This window comes from Cryptomeria japonica, chromosome 4, assembly GCF_030272615.1.
Source record: "Cryptomeria japonica chromosome 4, Sugi_1.0, whole genome shotgun sequence".
NCBI classification, from domain to species: Eukaryota; Viridiplantae; Streptophyta; class Pinopsida; order Cupressales; family Cupressaceae; genus Cryptomeria; species Cryptomeria japonica.
Genome location: NC_081408.1, coordinates 250,139,565 through 250,161,170, shown reverse-complemented (window position 1 = coordinate 250,161,170; position 21,606 = coordinate 250,139,565). Strand labels below are relative to the sequence as shown.

The 21,606-nt window shown below is 36.6% G+C and overlaps 1 protein-coding gene across 3 annotated transcripts in view; it reads left to right on the top strand.

Moving 5' to 3' along the window:
- Nucleotides 1–1,088: 1,088 nt before the first annotated feature.
- The window catches only part of LOC131065537 (protein transport protein SEC24 A), a 56,326-nt gene continuing 35,808 nt past the window's right edge, over nt 1,089–21,606 (top strand). The window contains exons 1-4 of one of the 3 annotated variants that reach the window (XM_058000059.2): nt 1,089–1,242; nt 1,664–1,766; nt 11,515–12,521; nt 12,642–12,780. In XM_058000059.2, coding sequence (XP_057856042.2) covers nt 1,697–1,766; nt 11,515–12,521; nt 12,642–12,780 — 1,216 coding nt within the window. In that variant the 5' untranslated portion in view covers nt 1,089–1,242; nt 1,664–1,696. Of the gene's footprint in view, nt 1,573–1,663; nt 1,767–11,514; nt 12,522–12,641; nt 12,781–21,606 lie in introns of all 3 variants that reach the window. The other 2 variants (XM_058000058.2, XM_058000057.2) reach the window with 2 other exon arrangements.

Below are 21,606 nucleotides of genomic sequence, written 5' to 3'. Positions count from 1 at the left end.
GTATAAGAAAAAACAAACAAACCCACTGTATAAAACAAAAAATGAATTTGATTTGTTTTAAAAAGCATAATTTGAACTTGATTTGTTTTAGATCCATCATATAAAACAAAAACTAGATTTGATTTGTTTTCAATTGCTTTAATACTGATATCTATCCACATTTTTTATATAAATTTAAAAAAATATAAATTTACAAGTTTAAAATGAATGACACTAAATTAAAATGGAGGACTACTCCCTAATACAAAATCCTTATGATTTTTTAATTCAAAATCTAATTAAAGCAAGGTTGCAATGCAAAAAAGTTCTTGCCAAATGTTAGCGACTATTTTGTTATAATAATATAGGATACCTAATAATTATAGAGATATGTATAAGCAACATGCTATACATTGGTAAAGATGTGGGTAGAGTTTACAACATAAATGTCACAAAGTTTGCATGCATTGCCTCTATGTCTTGGTTTTTAAAATGCAAAAGCCAATAGAAAGGTAAAAAATTGTTATGTTATGGTTATGGTGATATTAAAGAGGGTTTGAAATAATAAAAAAAATATAAGTATTTAAATATTGAAAATAAGTTTTCCAAAAAAATTAAAACTCATTATTTTAGTATTCTTATAAAAAAATCAATTTTCTTAATTAAATTTAGAAATTATTCAATTTAGCCATTTGAGTGAGGGAAGAAAGCATAGATTCTACAATCTTTGAAAAAGATTCAAAATAGAAAATTCTTCCATATTGCCTTAAGTTTAAGAAGTGATTAAATATAAGATAATTAATTTTCTTAATATTTTTAATTAAAATATTTGCATTATACTTTAAGAAAGATTAAGAATTTTAATTTGTTAATTTTTTTATTAATAACGAATTAAAAAACAACACTTACAATAATTAAAGAACATCACGTACAATAATAATTATATGCCTATGATCAGAACTAATAACCCTAAATCCCTTCCCTTAATTAACATAATTTATAATGTAATTAAAATAACCCTCAAGCATTTTCCTTAACTAACACACTTTGTATTTAAAAATACCAGGAAAACCTTCTTAACCAGAAACTAATTACCAGTAAAGCATTCGCATACATCCCTGTTATTATTATTGAGCGGCGACCTACGGTTACTAAACGCCAAATCCAGATTCGGTCAGTTGCTGTGAATTTTGACATCTGGTCAGTTGCTGTGAATTTTGACGGACATTGAATTTCTCTTACGGGAGACAATCGTAAATTTCTGTACGACTATCCACTCTGTACACCTACATATGTTTTTCTGTTCTTAATTTTTTCCGTCCCCAATTTATTACTTTCCCTTTGCCCTATGTGAGCTGCCGTCCGTCTGGGCCTGCACGCGAGGGCCCTTGATATATTCTCTCCTGTGGAGCCTCCATTAACACAACAGAGAGAGTTCTTCTTTTTAATAGTTTGTAGTATATTCTAGAACATTTTCTGCAGTATATTCGACCCTTCTGCCGGGCGATCTGATTTCAGGCCTTTGATTTCAGTCGAAGGCTTGTTCCGAGCCAGAATTTCCATCGATTACGTAGTTTACTAAGCCCTGCTAATGTAATTGAAGATCGGTTCATCATGTTTTAAGATCTAATTGAAATTTCAATAACACCGAGAAGCCTTATTCTGTCAGCGGATTTATGTGCAGATGCGTTGAAAACCTGTGTTAAAATCAATCGCGATGCAACCAAACAGGCCCGGCGTGCCGAGCAGGCCGCCAGCTCAGCACTATTCGCCCTTTTCAGCTCCAGGTACGGTGGCTCGGAACCCTAATTTTAAAATATAAATTTCTTCTGTTTTTTCCCATATTGTAAAAATGAAGGGCATATTGTCCACTTCCTTGAGTATATTGGATCAAACTTAGCAGCTTCATTTTAAGTGAAATTTAATGTAAATCGGGAAATATACCTTGAACAAAGATAATCGGATTCCTGAAGTTTTTGGAAGAAGAAAGAAATCTTTATGGAGTTGATTTCAATAACACAATTATCACTTGCAATTTGTTGTCAGACAAGCTGGAAAGCTTCCATGGAAAACTCTAGTGTAGATCATTTAACAAGGTCCAGTTCATTCCTAATCTTTGTTACGATGCTGAAACTTAAGGGATACAAGTTTGAATAGTATTTAAGAGCAAAGAGAAAGGTCTTCCTATTAACACGAGGTGTCTCTCATATGCCAAGTCAGCATGTTGGTTAGGATTCGACCTGATAAATCATCTTCACCTTTTAAATAAATTGTTAGATTAGCGTGAATAGGAGATTTTTAAATTAGAACCTGTAAGTATTGTTTATGTGTATGTAAAGTGTTCACGAGAGACCGTAATGCTCGTCAATTGTCCATTCTAATCCCAAGTAAACAGGTTACATTGATCATCAGGCATAAATTATTCTGGATTCCTGGACTTTTTTTTTGGGTTAGGCAGCCATAAGAACCTATACAGTGTAGTTAATGTCATCCCATTATTCTAGAATCTATATATTGAATACTGGAGATCACTGGAGTGGATTGTATCCAAAAGGTGCAGCTAGAGGATGCCATTTGCCTTCCTTTATGCAACCTAGTGACAAGAAGAAAATGTGATACAAGCAGAGATAAATGGGTGTTCTATGTGGTATAGTGTAATGGGGGATAGAAATGAGCAGTTCATAGTCGCACAATTCAGATTGTGGAATGACTCAACAAGTCAAAGAATGAGATTTGATTCAGTTAGATGGTTGCTCGGTGGCAATTTAAACCTCCTCACCCAAACTAAGTAGGAACTTTATAGTTTGTTTTGTTCGAGCAGGAGTAAACTTGAGAGTACATGGCCTCTTGGGAAGAGTTTAATAACTATGTAGCAGAATAATATATTCAGCAACAAAATAGCAATAGTGATTTCTGCATATCAGAATTTGCATGGTAAATTTGGAATGCTGCTCAGCTAAGTTACCAGTCCTAGGTTTGTATTTGGTCAAAAAATTATTGGGAGTTGTGTTCGTACATACAAAACATATTAAAATCAGAATTATATACATATTTTCAGTAGTAATTAGTATATAATTGTCATGCCCTCACCTAGAGATCACAGCTTGTACAAATAAACTGTAGCTTTTATCACCAATAACGTGGGTGATGAGATTAAAAGAGGATAGAGGTTAAATGGAAGGAGGGTCGATAAAGATCAAAAGTAATATTATGATCAATGATTACTAAAACAAACACATTCCAAAGCAGCTTTTAATTTCACAAAACATAACATAATTGTCATGCCCTCACCTAGAGATCACAGCTTGTACAAATAAACTGCAGCTTTTATCACCAATAACGTGGGTGATGAAATTAAAAGAGGATAGAGGTTAAATGGAAGGAGGGTCGATAAAGATCAAAAGTAATATTATGATCAGTGATTACTAAAACAAACACATTCCAAAAGCAGCTTTTAATTATGAAGGGATGTATCCTTTGCAAAGGCTATGATGTTAATGAAGAGGTGTGACTCCCTCTCATCTGAAGATATGAGAGGGAGAAGAAATCATTTGGGAGAGCATCAATTCAGAAATACAATCAACAATAAATATTATTGAGAAAATCAATTCAAGCAACAATTATTTTTAAAGCATTCAAGTACTATTAAAAGATTGACTTGTCAATCCATCAGGAAATATTAATCAACAAAGGCAAATCAGCAATAATCCAGCAAATACCTCAAGTTATTTTGAGTTCTAGGTAGTATTTGCAAATTGGAAGGACGAAATCCCTTTCGGGCTCACGAGAATATGAAGGACAAAAACCCTCTCATGCTCTTATCGTCGAGGACAAGAACCTTCCAAGGTGGGCTAAGAGTTGGAAGGACATCCACTCTTTTACGCTCTTTGGCAATCTAAGGAGAAAACCCTTGGTATTGTCATTGTTGAGTGTAGGGATAAAACCCTCTATTACATCAGATTTGCAAAGTATTTTTGGAGAATTCATGATTTGATCAACTTTGGGTATTGTGCTATGACTTACTGATTTGGATATTATTATAATTTCTCATCCTTTGATAAAACTATCGTCAAATTTGAGTAAATATTATTGTTTCAAGGCAAAATCAAGAATATCCAAAAAAGGGACATTACAATTGGCATCAAAGCTTTGATCTTGCCACCCTAACGATAAAACAAATAAGCATGTGCAATTGAGCCAAAGAGCTCAACAAGCCTTGGAAAGAGAGAGGAGAAGACTAGAGGCAAGTAGCGACCTAATTCAGGGTGATCAAATGGGTGATGAGGTAGACCAAGTAAATGAATTGAAGGCTTATATTGAGTGACAAGAGCAAACAAGACAATTGCTTTTCCAAACACTTCAAATCATGAATAATACAATAAGTGCCGTTAGGCCTAACCAAACCAATGAAAGAGATGTTAATTCAAATCTCTTCGAGAATAACAATAGGAATCTATTAAGATCTTGATCTAGAGTAACATGGCCTACATTCTTACCTAGAGAGGAGCAATAAAGAGGAGCCCAACATGGTAGCAAATGCCATTGATGAATTTGTGGAAGCATAATCAAGAATTGATCTTGACCCTAGAAGACATATTCCATTTAGAGAATATTATAATGCAAGGTCAAGCAATACCTCTAGAGGAGAAGGAAAGCAACTCAACAAAGATTTATGACAAAGAATAAGTAAGACGACTCTTCCTGCTTTTAATGGTTTGGGAAAGAGCACTGCAAGAGCATGGATCCAAAAACTAGATACCTATCTTTCTCTTAGTGCTATGACGGAAGACAAAGCTATTAAATTTGCCATTCTTCACTAAGAGGGAATATCACATGAATGGTGGCATCATGGACTAATCAACATAGGAATGTCATCTCATTGCCACGTACGATGACTTTACACAAAAACTCATAGAAAGGTTTGACAAGAAGAAACTAGAGATGCATTTTAAGGAGTTAACATTACTAAGGCATTAAGGTATCTTGGAAGAATGTGCAACAATATTTCAAAGAATCTCTAATCATGGTGCCTAAAATTACTGAATGTAAACTCAAGCCTTTATTTATTAAAGGATTCTTTGAATCAGTTAGCAGATTTGTCCGAGCTTTTGAACCATCATCTCTACAAGATGCTTTTTGAAGGGCTTTAAATTTGGAATACTCCACCTAAAAACAAGATCTATCCCAAGAATATACCATAGGGTCACACAAGAAATCCTTTGCCGAGGATAATTGGTAACCAAAAGCATTACCTTCTCAATCCAACAAGGAGGAAGAATGCTTGAGCGATCTTTGAAAGAAGAAATTATGTTTTAAATTTTAGAGAACTATGGAAGCCGAGCCATTGATGCTTGAAGAAGGGACAAGTTCATCACAGAGAAGCAATAACAGATGATGAATTTGAGGAGGGAGAATTTACACATGAAAAGAACAAGACCAAACAAGATGAAGAAGAGTTTGCAAGTGGTACATTGGCCACACTTTTAGAGACACTGAAGTATTACCCCTTTAAATTCACAATGTTTTACAAGGACAAAGGTGACTGTGTTAGCAGATAACGGCTCTACAGATAACTTCATTGATGAAGGTCTAGTAATGAAGATGAAATCAAAAGCTGAAAGATTTGAAGGTTTCAAGGTAGTCATGGCAGATGGATTCACTACTCCTTGCACACAAAGAATTCAACAACTAAGCATTACTTGGGAGAGACACAAAATAAGTGAGGATTTCCATGTAGTAATCACGAGCGATATGAATGTGGTTTTGGCATTCTATGGTTACATTTTTAGGGAGGTATTATCAAAATTTCAAAAGATGGAAATTCAATGGCAAGGAAGTAAATTCCACAAGGTCTATCGGATGGATCTCTAAGAGTGGTGTCATCAAAAAGGATCGAGAAAGCTTTAAGACATAGGCTAGTAGAATGGGCAGCACAATGTACGATCCTTGATTAATCTTCATTTAAAAGGAGGGACAACTACACATATTGATATTCAATCTATCTTAGACAAGAGTAAGGGAATTTTTAGCAATATTCCACCTTGACCACCTCATAAGAGGGGTTTTGAGCATACTATTGAATTGGAAGGAGCAAAACCTGTCATTATCACACCTTACTGCCACCCAAAGAGATATAAGGAAGAAATTAAGAGAACAATTAGGGAATTACTTGAGATTTGGCATATACTACCTAGCTCTATCCTTTTTGCCTTTTCTGTGGCACTGGTGAAAAAGAAAGATGGCACTATGAGGATGTGTGTGAATTATAGGGCTCTTTATAAAAAACTATCAAGAACCGATATGCCAACCCTAGGGTTGATGAACTAATAAATAAACTTCATGGTGCAATATACTTCTCTAAGATTGATTTATGTTTTGGATACCATCAAATAAGAATGAGGAGAGAGGATGTTAAGTGTGATTTTGGACATTTTGAATTTATAGTCCTACCATTTGCACTAACTAATGCTCCTGCCACATTTCAATCCTGCATGAACCACATATTCAGCAAACAGTTAAGGATTTTTTTTGGTGTTCTTTGATGATATATTGATCTATTGTAAAATTTGGGAAATTCACTTATGACATATTGATGAAGTATTGAGGATACTTGAGCAACAATCACTATTTGTGAAGGCATCCAATGTGAATTTGGAATGGATGAAATTTTACAGAGAAACAGTAGCTATGTTGCATGCTTTAGCTAAGTTTATACAATACCTAGTTTGTGGAAGATTTATTGTCAAAATTAACCATAATAGTCTAACATTCTTTTTGAACCAAAAGGATCTAAATGATAGACAATAGAAGTGGGTTAGCAAGTTGCAAGCTTACTTTAATCTTGAATACATGAAGGGGAAAATTAATGATGTGGCTGATGCTTTATCACGATGACCTCACCTATGTTCTATGACAGGCATTTTTGCAGATTGGAAAAATTCAATTTTTGCTAAATATGTTAAGGATGCATTTGCAAATGATATACTGGAAGGGAAACTACAAGATGATAAGTACAAGGTGGTGGAGGAACTCATTCTCTACAAAGGTAGAATATTCTTCATCCCAACATTGATAATAAAAGAAAAGATTAGGAGGGCATACCATGATACTCCATTAGTGAGTCATTAGGGTACTACAAAACATACAAGCGAGGGAAAGATTTTCTTGGGAAGGCCCTAAAGGGGATATTTTGAAGCATATCAGGGAATGTATGGTTTGTTGAAGAAACAAGGTAGTGCAAACATTTCTAGCCGGTTTGTCACAACCTTTGCTAATACCAAGTCAAAAATGGGAGAGCATTTCAATGGACTTCATTACAGGACTTCTGAAAGTACAAGGAGAAGATTGTAAATTTGTGGTGGTGGATAGGCTAAATAAGTATGCTCATTTTCATGTAATTTCTTCTTTAGAGAAATCATCAAACTACATGTGCTACCCAAAAACATCGTTAGTGACAGAGATAGTAGATTTTGCAGTTTATTTTGGCAAGAACTTAAGTTGGCCAGAACAAAACTTACCCCAAGCATTAGCTATCAAGAACAAATGGATGGGCAAACCGAAATTGTAAATAAGTGGATTGAAGGATATCTGTAGAGTTATGTCTCAGAACAGAAAACATTTTGTCAAATGGCTATATCTCAGAGAATATTATTACAATTCGACTCATCATATGTCGATGGGAATGAGTCCTTTCAAGGCATTATATGGATATGAGGTAGTATCATTTGGAGATTATGGTACAGCAGAGTCCTTGGAGCAAGAGACATGGTACAACAAAGTATGGATTTTTAAACATCCTCAAGGAAAACTTGCAACATGCTTAAAATCAGTAAACGTTATATGTTGATTGTAGATCTAGAAGAACATTTGAAGTTGAAGACTTTGTTTTTCTAAGGTTTCAACCTTATAAACAATCTTTTATCAAGGTAAGTGGTGTTGAGAAACTCAAGCTACGACTCTATGGGCCATATAAGACTATAAGAAGGATCGGCGAGATTGCTATGAATTGGAATTATCAACAAATTGTCAAATTCATAATGTCTTCCCTTTATCTTGCCTCAAGCCTCAAGAAGGTGCTAGATCAACATGTTTGACCATGTCTGCAGTTACCCTGCTTGATGATGAGGGAAAAATAATTTTGGAACCTGAGGCCATCATTGACATGAGAGAATTTTTTTTTTAAGAAATAAGGTTATTTTAGAATATTTGGTTAAATGGAAGAATTTGCTTATGGGGGACTTCACTTGGAAGAAGCAAATTTTTTCATCATCCTAATTTAAAATTGCTTGTGGACATGCAATCTTGGGAAGGGTGGACTATCATGCTTTTGCCTAGAGATCGTAGCTTTTAAAATAGAATCCCAGCTTTTATCACGAATAACTTGGGCGATGAAATTAAAAGAGGATAGAGATTAAATGGAAGGAGGGTTGACTAAGATTAAAACAAATATTTTGAACAGTGATAACTGAAACAAACACGCTCCATAGCAGCGCTTAATTATGAAAGGATGCATCCTTTGCAAAGGCTATGATGTTAGTGAAGAGGTGTGACTTTCTCTCATTTGAAGATATAAGAGAGAGAACACATCATTTGGGAGATCATCAATTCAAAAATACATTCAGCAATAAATATAATTCAGAAAACCAATTCAAGCAACAATTATTTATAAAGCATTCAAGTATTATTAAAAGATTGACTTGTCAATCCATCAAGAAATATTATTCAGCAAAGGCAAATCAGCAATAGTTTAGCAAATACATCAAGTTATCAGTTTTGAATTCTAGGTGATATTTGCAAATTAGAAGGATGAAATTTCCTTCCGGGCTCACAAGAATTGGAAGGACAAAAAACCTTTCATGCACTTGCTTGCCGAGTTTGGACAGAAACCCAAAACTTGGTTGAGGAGGACGAAAACCCTTCAAGGTGGGCTAAGAGTTGGAAGGATGACAATCCTTTCATGCTATTTGGCAAGCTAAGGACGGAACCCTTGGTATTTTCACTGTTGAGTTAGGGATGAAATCCTCCAATTTAGCAGATTTGTAAAGTATTTCCAGAGAATTCACGATTTGATGAACTTTGGGTGTTGCGCTATGATTTATTAATCGGAGAATTATCATAAATTCTTAATCTTTGATAAAACTTTCATCAATTTTGAGTAAATATTATTGTTTTAAGGCATTTCAGGAATATCCCAAAAGGGACATTGCATAATAAACAAAACCACCATAAAAATTAAAAAAATTACAATGTCAATTAGTCAAACTCGAATGTCATGATATCTATTAAATTAAAAAATAATAATCTCTACTGTCAAAATTTAGCCTTCACCAATCAAACATCATGTCATATGGGTCTTCAAAAATATCATCATCATCCATCTTAGATGATGTAGGTGCTGGTATATTAGAAGAAATACAAATAGTGTCACTGGCACTGTCATTCTCAGTAGTTGGCTTGTCTTCAACATCAAGTGCAGCAAGGTGAGAGTATGCTTTGGTTTGATATCCTACTTCCTTGTGTCCACTTCTTTGTAGCCACTTTGTGTGTGAAATGATACTTAAGGTGGAATGCACATACACTAAATCCTTTTGCATAATTTGAGTGCAATTGATTCCACTTTATTCAATTAATGGCTTATGTGCTTCAATTCCTCTTAGAACACTTTACTAAATGGATGAAGGATTATGTGCTCCAATTCCTCTTAGATGCAGATGAGCTAGCAGCCTTGTAAGCAAAATTTGAGTGTTAAGAGTTATAAAATGAGAGATTTTAAATTATAAATGAAACTTAAAAGATAAAAGATTTTTTTTCATAAAAATTGCTATAAAATTTTGATAGCAAAGAGGTGTAGCTGTGTGAATGAAATGCCATAGAAGTACCACCAGGTGTGAGCATTGACCTTAAATTTGTCATGAAGGGCATCAATACTAAAGCCATCGAAGCATGCCTAGGTTACCGCTCCTTGTAGTGGGTTGGGTTCAAGTTCAAGGGTTCGGTTTGTGGGTTGGGGTTGGGTTTGTTTTGGCTTTGTCCATACAAAAACATATAAAATTCAGAAGTATATATGTATTTGCAGCAGTAATCAAGTTCAAAATACACTATTATATTAATAGTAAAATATTAGTCAAACCTGAATGTCATGATATACATTAAAGTTAAAAATTAATAATTTCAAGTGTCAACAATCAGACATCATTGATCAAAATACGAGTCACCAAAATATCATCATCACCATCCATATCCTCAACAGCTCAATAAAAATTTAAAAAAAAAAAAAAAAAAATAATAATTGAAATATGTCAGTTACCAAGCTGATATCCAATCAACTGTAGCATATTGCTCACAGTAGACACAAGCACTCATCAATTGCAATTGATACAGTAAGGAAGAACATATACAAATCAACTGTCCACCAATAACATCCACAACCAACATGTTACATACATCATCAAATGCACCACAGTATCAAGTGTTTTCATCCGGTGCATTCAAAACATGATTGTAAAATCACAAATCACAACATGTCAACAAGTCATCTGCAAAATGTGCAAAGTAAGGGCACCAACGAACTATGGCTAAAACACTGACAAATTCTGATATACAGCAACAATGTCATACAAGACATCTTTGTAACAAATGACAGATGAGAATGTCAACAAGGTCTCCCTAATGGAGAACCTGTAGAGAGCAAAAATCCACCTTGAATGGAAAGTAAGTGAAATCAACAACTCAGATCATCATGTGAAAATTTGCATAAATAGATGTTTTACATCATTGTCAAAACAAAGTAAATAAAAAGTAAAAGAAATTAAAACTAGAAAGTGGTGAAAACTGCTGGATGGATGCGTTAGCTGTCAAAATTCTGCCTGGATTTGTTTGGGATGGATCCACAAGCTGTGGGTGGGACCTTGCCCAAATCCATAGGGGACTGGATCCAAACACTGAATGTGGGTCAGACCGGTCCAGGACCCGGGGTCTGATGCAGACAAATCGGTAACACAGATTTTCATCATAATCCATGGTAAAGTAACTAAGCCTTTGCAAGAACCAGTCTTGATTAATTGATGGAAAAACTAAAAGCACCATACATTTTATGAATATTAATTTTCTTGTATATAGAAAAGAGTATGATGGTAGAAGAACAAAGATGGTTGTAATGAAAGGTCATTAGTCATGAGTATGAGTCAAAGGATAAAGCAATTAAAGAACAAGAGTTGAATGCCTAACTCTTCGAAACGCTTATAGTTAACTATAATACAATCACCAGTGAGCCAGCAAACAACAAAAGTAAAGGAACAACAATAGTCTGGATGATCAATTTTCAATCATATGTACCAAAAAAATTCAGAATACTTCTGCCTAAGGAAGGCAGGAGTTAACATGCTGCTTTTTTCTTGTTTTTATATTTAATTTTTTATAGTTTGATGGCAAAACACACTCTTATTTCATTTTTATTACAGTGCTCTTGTCTTTTTAATGGTAAATCAAAATTTTCAGATTTAGCAGCAGGGATGACTTTTTGATCTTATCTTCCAGGTTCAACGCAAGCAATGAGGCCTGAACAGGTTCAAAATCCTAAATTTCCTGGTCAACCTGTCAATTCTACAGGAACTTCTTTTCAAGGTTCTTCTGTGTCCTTCCCACCCACAATTACTCCACAGGGACCAGAACAAAGAGTAACACAGCCAGTAAGGCCGAATGGTCCTGCTGTACCATTTCAACCATCACAGCATTTACCACCTTCTGTTGTAGGGCCTCCTCCACCTTTTGTTCGTCCTCCAACTGGCAGCTTCATGACTAGTCAGCCGACACCACCTCCACCGGGTTCATCGACAAGTCAGCAGTTTATACCTTCTCTTGGTCCACGCACACCTTCTGTGGTCCCATCTCCATCTGTGCCATTAGGTCCTCCATCACAGGCAGCAAATTATATGCCCACTGGAGGGAATGTTCCTCAGCCTCCAATTCAGTATTCACCACAATATCCTCAAGGCGGACCTCCTTCGGTTCCTACTTCGGGACCACCTATGCAGCAATCATTTTCAAGACCATATTCAAGTGGGCAAGGTCCACAGATTCCTTCATTTGGTCCACGTCCATTTCCTATCCCTCAGCCTGGAATTCCTGGACAGCAACAGAGTTTTCCACGGTTAGCAGGTCCTCCGGCATTTCCAGGTGCTGCATTCCAGCCACCAGTACAACCTTCCTATATGGATGGTCAGCAAGCCAGAGTACTGCCATCTTATCCAACAGCAGGACCTCCTACAGGAAGCATCCAGGGATTGATTGAGGAGTTTCAGTCACTCTCGGTGAGCTCTGTTCCTGGATCAGTAGAGGCAGGACTTGATCCCATTTCACTTCCACGACCTCTGAGTGAAGCAGACATGGATGTAACATCTTCAAGTTCAATTTTTGTTTCAAATTGTCATCCGAGGTATCTTCGGTTTACAACTCATGCATTACCAAATTCCCAGTCGTTGATGGCTCGGTGGCATTTGCCTCTTGGGGCTGTGGTTCATCCACTTGCTGAACCACCAGATGGGGTTAGTGAAAATATCCCTTCTGTTGCTATTTATGTTCCTACAATAATTTCAATGATTGAGTTTTAAGTGTTCTTGATTTTGTCTTACAAGTACAAATGTTTTCTTTTGTCTCTTTTACAGGAAGAAATACCTGTTGTTGATTTTGGACCATCTGGAATTGTAAGGTGCAGAAGATGTCGTACTTACATCAATCCCTATGTCACTTTCACAGATAGTGGTAGGCGGTGGAGGTGTAATGTGTGTACGTTGCTGAATGAAGGTAAGTAGGAACATTTATGTTTCACTTGTGCCAGGTGTATTTTTATGACTTTCTGTTTTGTACTCTTTTGCTTTGCTAGGTTCATCAATTTTTTCTCAGTCTGTGCTTTGCTGAATGAAGGTGAAAGGTAGCACTTATATTTCTTCTGCTTTGATAGTAAGGTCTTAATAAATGAGGCACTAGTTTGAATGTGGAGGGATATTATGTTTGTACCCTCAATACGAACAATATACAAGGTAGATAGAAATTAAAAAAATTCTGCATTTGGGCTTCTACAATGGGGCTTTCATATCTCAAACTGGTGTCTTGCTTGGTGGTGAGCTAGTAAAGCTACCCTTAACTCTACCAAAATATCTGGACAATGCTTCTGTGAAACTTTTTTAATATAACGTATTCCTGTAAAGGAGGGTATCGTAATGTTTTTGTTTTTAGATATATTATTGGGGATCTATATATGGGGCCCTAGCCCATCAATAGTAGAAGAGACCGCAATTACTTTAAAATCAACAATACCAGCTTCAGAGACTGCAGAGAGTTTATAAAATTACCATCCAACTTCAAAGCCTATCAAACTTAAACAGTAGATATCATAAACCCAGTATCACCAGCCACATAAAACTAATATATTCATGCCAAAAACTGGTAGCATACAGGTATCTGATCCAAAAAGAGAAGAATACTACTAAATCCTACACCAAGGAAACAACAGACAAAAAAGAAATTGTACCACAAAAAGTACCTAAACCCTATTATAAATATGATTCCCAGAGGAGAATAATTTCCACAGAAGGTGCAAAAGTACCATTACTGATGCTTCATTGTCGCAGTTAATGCTATGAATGATTTGTGGCTAGAGCCCTTTTCAGCATACCATCCTCCAGCAGTGGCATTGTATGACCACTAGTTAGTTGCAACATTCCATTGTGAAATGATATAACAATATGTCAAACTGCCGTCTCAAGATCTTGGCAGAACACTTCTAGAATTTGATTATCAAACTGCATTTCATGAATATCATCTGATAGCTTCTTATAAACTGCTTCCACATCTTTCCCCTAAAGAGATTTTCTTCATCAATCCAAACCAGAAAGCTACTTGCCACTCTGCCATTGCCTTTTGGCCTCCTCTGTTTTTAGCACTTGCATGATACATGCAATGTCCCCTTTTAAACAGCTGCACTGTACGAGTGTTCTAGAGTGTTCTGTTAGCAATTAGCTAGGAAGTGAATGTTCTGTTAGCAATTAGATAGGAGTGAATAATTGAATAAGGTAACTGAGTAACGCTTTCTCTAAATCCATAATTATTTAGTGATTGGTTTGTTAGCATAGGAGTAGCATAGTTGGAACTGTAGTTACTTTCATTTTGCTAGGACTGGAATAATGAGTGTGTGTGGTTAGATAGGATTGTAGTTGGCTGGAAACAAGGTGGTCAACTGTTTGGAGTTGCCTTAATTTGTTAGTTTACTGGCCAGTTTAAGGCACTAGATTTGTCAGTTAATTTTGCTCTGCTATTGCCAACATTTGAGGGATGTCATGCCTTTGATTGAGGTGTGCTGGGAAAGAACAGCTCGAGTGATATAATGCGCTGGGCAGAGGAGAAGGGATACTCTTGAAATTTGATAAAACAATAAATTTTTTCTGGGCTGAATGTTGTGTTTCAGCAGGAATGGCTTGGAGACAAATCTTATCAGGTGCTGAGATCAAGTTTCCTGAGGATAGAAACCTTTAAGCAGCAGATTGGCAGACTTACATCTGGAATACGAGTAGTGTCTAGCTCTGCATGTGTGCATGTTTATTAGTCTGCATTATATTGATGAATATCTATTTGCTTATGTATTGTTTTGAAGAATATATATATATATATATATATAAGTTTTCAGTTTGGGTTATGACAATATATTCTTAAACCTCATCAATGACGAACACCACTTTCAACTTGAGTACTGATTGAAACCTCCTGGCCAAGTTTTGGTCCAAAAGAAGGCAGGACAGATGTGTCCTTGTCAAAGTAGCGGCACAAGTGACATAAAATAGTAGTGCTGGTGCCAGTGTAGGGGTTCTGGTTTACTGTACTGGCAATTAATTAGCTCAAACTTTCAGACCTGTCAGATGCAAAAGCAAGAACAGCAGATACATTTAGTCTAGGTACTTATAGGTGTCAGAAACATGAGAAATTTCAGGGAAGAAGAGCAAAAATCCCTAGTGTAAAAAGATAGAAGAAAATGCTTGCAAAAAGGAAGGGAAGTCTGAAATTTGAAATCCTAAATTTGATAAAAAAACAGAAAGCAACATAGTGTACTGGCTTGTCAGAATACTTGATAAATTTGGTGACTGCATGACTGATATTTCTGCAAGAACAAATGCACCCTTGCTAGTATAGGGACACTAGTGTACTGCCCCAAGGGGATGCTAGAGGGGGACAGTTGGGGCACTACAGTCTTATCTTAGAAGTTCTTGAAAATTTCAGGGTTTGCTTACCTTGATCTTCTAATCATTTCATATAAGTGGTCCAAACTCCAAGCTCCCAATCTTCACCATTTTTTTTGTAATCCACTGTGGGAAAGCCCTCCAAAATGGTTCGATCAAAGGGGAAGTTGCCTTGGTCAGCCTATTTGTGTTTTTTTTCTACATGAATCCTGATAGTGACAACAGTAAATTGAAATGAAATCTATACTAAATTGAAATCTTTTCAAAGGAAATGAAACATAAAACTTAATGTGCTTTTAAAAAAGGAGGAAACAGTAACAATAGAAGTAGAGTTTGATGGGAGATGGGAATGGTATAATGTCCCCTTCCAATTTTTGTCTTAGAATTATAATTGTATCAATTTAGCATTAGGGTCACTCTTAACTAGTAAGGTTTCTGATACTTCTTACTAGGAAGATCAACATATTTCAACATGGGAGATGGGAATGGTATAATGGCCCCTTCCAATTTTTCTCTTAGAATTATAATTATATCAATTTAGCATTAGGGTTACTCTTAACTAGTAAGGTTTTTGATACTTCTTACTAGGAAGATCAACATATTTCAACATAACTATTATGCTTAGATTCAATTATTGCAACTAATGAACACTTGGCTTCATAGTACATTTGATAACTATCATATTTAAGGCCCAATCCCTGCCTTTAACCTAATCCTCAACCCTACGAAGGATGGGGAATAACTATGTTAGGATGCTAGAAACAATCCTTCACAAAGAGGGCCTTTGTATGATGTAACACATGCCCATTCCACCGCAGGTCTTATCCATTGCCCTTGTATGATGTAGCACGGTCCATTCCACCGCAGGACTTACCTATCTTGCAAGGTATTATTTATTAATACCGCCTCTCCCTAACATTCCCACATTCAATCCTTCTTAGGGGCAATAGGAAAGATTAAAGATTAGGCTATGAGTATCCTAAGTTCTCATGTATTATGAATATATATGAAATTAAATATGACTGTCATACATATTGCAGTCTGTATTAATATTACTATTAAATTCTGCATAAAACATTATCAGGCTTCATATATTAAGCATACATATTAAGCACATCCCCATGCATACCACCAAGAACAAGGATGTTACTGCCTGTAACTTAATAATAGTTCTGATTTGATCTGATCGATGGTAATGTCAGTGGATGCTTTTGATTCCTTTCCTTTATATCTCTCTGTGTGAGGGAGAGGTCACACCTCTTTATCATGTATGCCTTTGGCAAGAGACGCACCCTTTCACCATTGGCATCCTTTGAAAGAGTGCAACTCTTCATTATTTCTGCCCTTTGAAAAGGACACAACCTTTTACAATCAGATTTGCATTTCTTATTTAAATCAGATCTGCACTTCTGATTCCCAAATTATGCCCCCTTCAAATGAGTTCTCTTCTCCCTTTTATACCTCATATTTGGGGGAGTTACAACTTTACATTTCATACCTTTTGACTATTCATTAACTTTAATCAAATTTAATTATATTTTAATTTTCATTCTTTTGTATTTAATTTTATTATTACCGCCCCACCTAAGATTGCTTGTCCTGATGCAATGATCATGGATTGTTCAAAATGTCTTCCAATATGAAATGGCTTTGGAAACACATAGAATAAACATGCTAGAAACATATCAATGAACCAAACACAGAGCATACACATGGATATATGCAAACACGGAGCATACACACAACTACATGTATTGTTGGATTCCTTCTTATTGACTAGAATGATTCATTGATTAATGTTTATCTTGCAGGATGGCAGGATCAAAGCTCTGATACCATTTGTAAAGCCCCCTATTTATAGGCTGTCAATATCCAAAGGGAAACATACATTACTACCTACCATGTTACAATAGTTATGAATTAATGACTATGATTGCTCATAGAACAGTTAGGCATTGTCCTTATTCATGGCTAATCTTAATCCCCCTCTAATTTCTAATCTTGGATGGGAGATTTGCTTGTCTAGGGCGCAATGATACCATCTCCCTAATGCAGCCCAGATTACTGGAAGCTCAGTCCATTCACCCTTGGGGCCCACAACCCAGATTTCAGGAGCATGAGTTCTTTCACCCTTGAGGCTCATCTATCATGAGATGGTTTTACTCCTCCTCTCCCTAACAACATCACACCACTCCTGAGGAAAAAGGAATTAGAACTAGTTAAGAGTAGAGTTCCCAAACTCGCCGTGAGTTAGGCGAGTTTGCCGAGTTGGCGAGTCGAGCCAAGCTCGGCAAGTTTTGACAACTCGTGACTCAGACTCGGCGAGTTTTGCTCATAACTCGCCTGACTTGGGCGAGTAAGGCGAGTTATGGTAAAACTCGCTGAGTCCGAGCTCCAAGACTCGCGCCGCGACATGTCAGACATGGCAGACAGAGAGGCTGAGGCTGTGGTTATTGCAGAGGAGGAGGATAGAGCATGATCCGACACATGCACAACTGATGTTGATCATTGTGGCACCTCATAGGCGGAGACTATGGCTACTCAATCATCCGGGACCTACCTTAGACGCCTTTGTAGGAGGCAGACAAAATACTCTGAGGTTGAGGCTGAGGATGAGCTAGGGCTTCTATTTGATGATGTTATAGTGTCTTTAAGCTTTATTCAATAATGGGTGCATGAAAAAAGTTTTAAATCGTTAAAAATCTCTAAATTTCAAGGGTTTTTTTATTTTGCCGAGTCATTGCCGAGTTCGAGCCAAGTCCGAGTCTGGGAACTTTGGTTAAGAGCTTGGCACTGTAAAAATGTCAATATCTTGTTGCACTATGAATGTATATGAAATTAAGTATTACTGTCATACATATTGCAGTCTATATTAATATTACTATTAAATTCTGCATAAGAACATTATCAAGCTTCATATATTAATCATACATATTAAGCACATCCCATGCATACCACCAAGAACAAGGATGTTACTGCCTGTAACTTATAACAGTTCTGATCTGATCTGATGCATGGTGATGTCACTGGATGCTTTTGATTCCTTTCCTTAATATCTTTCAATGTGAGGGAGAGGTCACACCCCTTCATCATGTATGCCCTTTGGCAAGAGACACACCCTTTCACCATTAGCACCCTTTGAAAGAGTGCAACTCTTCATTATTTCTGCCCTTTGAAAGGGACACGGCCTTTCATCAGATCTGCACTTCTTATTTAAATCAGATCTGCACTTCTGATTCCCAAATTGTCCTCCCTCAAATGAGGTTCTCTTCTCCCTTTTATATCTCATGTTCTCTTCTGCACTAGGTTTAGGTCAGTTTTAACCACAATTAATCTATTTCAATATACTTATGACTTAAACTAATTGATTGGGAGACAAATCTATCTTAACATGATTCAAATCTGTGATATTCTATAGTTCAATTGACTCATCAATTATTAATAAGTGAATTGTTCATCCACCATACTAGATGATTAATTCTATCAGACTAGATAATTAATTCTATCATCCATGATTCTTATTGCAAGTGTCAACCTTTGTTACTTATTCAGTTCTAAAGAAGAAGAGGATGTCTAAGTTACCAAAGCGCTCGAGACCCAAAATACAGTAGGCTCTTCAAAGTTTACGGATCCCTACCCTATCCTGGGAATCATCCAATACTGACAATAGTAACAACATTATATACGAACTACAACAACAATCTTGAACGGAAATGGAGGGAACCGCGTTTGCAGGGGGAAATTTGAATTCGAGAAATGGAGGGAACAGCAATGCTGGTTCCTCTGGGTCTGAATCCATTGCAGCTCGAGGACAAACATCTGATGATGAGGATGGAAGACAGGATGGGGACCCACGAACATGGGACCCTCCTCCCGATCCTAAAAAATTAAAAAATATGCAAGATTCTTGCCCCGAGGCGGTGCAGGTTGATATCGGAAATACCAAGGAGGGGCGAATACCTAAACCATGGAATAGCCTCTTTGCTAGACATGCCTTTGGTAAACCGATTGGTAAATCTTCTCTCCCCTTTGTGAAGGATATATCAGACAATAGAATAGGTAAACTTGCGATTGAGGTTCCTGATTTGGTTATTGACCATAGCATCTCTTTAATGACTCTTTCTCTGGTGGGGAAATTTGTCGGACCCCGACCTAATATTGAGGATGTTAGATCCTTTGTTAAAAGAAAATGGAGAATGAAAGGACAGGCTGAAGTTTCTGCCCTGCCACGGGGTTTTTTTGTGTTCTCTTTTTCATGCGGGGAAGATTTGGAAGCAGTTCTAAGTGGAGGCCCCTGGATGTTTGGTAAATCATCTCTTTCTGTTAGAAAATGGACCCCTAACATGGAACTAAATGACTCCTTTTTTGAATTTGCTCCGGTGTGGGTTAGATTGCCCGGATTACCATTGGAATACTGGGTGGAGGATGTTTTCTCAGGAATTGCTAATTCCTTTGGGGAGCTTATTGCGATAGACCCAATGATTGCAGCTCGCAAGAGACTAGTGTATGCATGCATCTGCGTCAACATATCACAGAATATGGATCTCCCAAGTACTATTGATATAAACTCCAAACTTGGGTTATGGGAACAAGCCATTGAATTTGAATCTCTCCCTTTTGTGTGTTTTTCTTGCAAAAAAGCAGGTCACTGGGCTAAGGCTTGCCCCAACAACCCTAAAAGACCTATGGTTAAAGAAAAAAATATTAATAAACCGGTTTGGAAAGAAAAAAATAACAACAAAGTCTGCAATAAGTTAGAAGAAAAAAGTGGAAATCTGGTTCCAGTAAATCAGGAAAATGATGACCTTATTAAAGACCTTGCCATGAAGGGGAACAAGAAGAATGAAACCAAGGAATTTGAGATCAAAATAGGCAATACCTTTGAAGCCCTTCAGTTGCAAGAGAAGGAGAATGAAATCAGTATAGAGACACTTGAGGATATCACTGACTCTCATCATGAGGAACTATATGAACCCATATCAGAGAAAGAAGAACCCTGTTTAGGGAAAGAGCTTCAAGAACAGGAAATAGATATGAGAAGGAGCAATAAGTTTGAATCGCCACAAGCAAACTTAAATGCTTTATTCTAGAACATAGAAGTAAATATGACCACTTCACCCCAAAAAAGAGAAAAGCTATGGAGCAACATACAAGATGAATCCAGGGCAGAACAACAAGAAGAAAACACAACAGAAAATGGAAAGAAAATTAAGACCAAGAAGACAGGAGGTCCTAATGGAGTAAAAACCAGAACCAGATCTAAGGCAGATTTTGGGGCCTCAAGATCCCCACCAGGACGCAAAACCATGAAATGGCATAGGGACCAAGAGAGTAAACAAAGCATAGCTGATGGAAGGCAGAGAACTATCAAGGAGTCCTGCCCCCAGGCTTCTAAATGAAAGTAATATCATGGAATATCAGAGGCCTAAATGGTCTCAATAAACAGGATATATTAAGGAATCTTATTCGAGATCAAAATCCGGATATTATCCTGATTCAGGAAACTAAAACGAGTAAAAGAGAAAGTGGAGAAACTAAAGTTTTTTAAAAATGGGGTAGTCTGTGGCAGTAGCTCGAATGGAGCCTTTGGAGGGGTTGCAATATTCTGGAATAAAAGCACAACCTTTAGAGATATGATAGATGAGGATGGCAATATTCTATCCCTAAAAGCTAGAAATATTTTCGATGAAAAGGAATTTGTTATAACTAATATCTATGCCCTTAATTCCAAATATGCTAGAAGTAAATTCTGGGAAAAAGTTCAGCAAAAAAGGAAAAAATTCTCTATGAATAGTTGGGTTGTCATGGGAGATTTCAATACTCCTCTGCAAGACAGAGAAAAATTTGGAGGTAGTCAAGCTCAACCAGAAAGCAGATCCGACCTGATGGACTTTATCAATGACAATGCTCTCATTGACTTGGATCTCAATGGAGCCTCCTATACTTGGTCAAACCGAAGAGATGGTGATGATCTTATCCAGGTAAGACTTGATAGAGCTCTTCTCTCTAATGATTGGATTATTTCTCATAGTTGTTCCCTTTCTGTTATTAATAGAATTGGGTCAGATCATTATCCCATTTCCTTTGTTGCTGAGAACTCTAAGCATAATTAGAGATTCCCTTTTCGCTTCGAAAAGATGTGGATATCCCACCCCAATCTTGAAAATTCCATTGCTGAATGGTGGAATCTTGATATTAATGGAACAGCCATGTATAAAGTTGCCAAAAAACTAAAATATGTCAAAACCAATATTAAGGCTTGGAACAAGAAGGTCTTTGGTGATAATTTTGATTCAAAGAAAAAATAAAAGGAGGAACTGGACCAGATTCAAATTTCCATCCAGAAAGAAGGCTACAAAAAGTATTCCAAAGCCATGGAAGATAAGGTCCTTGACAACAT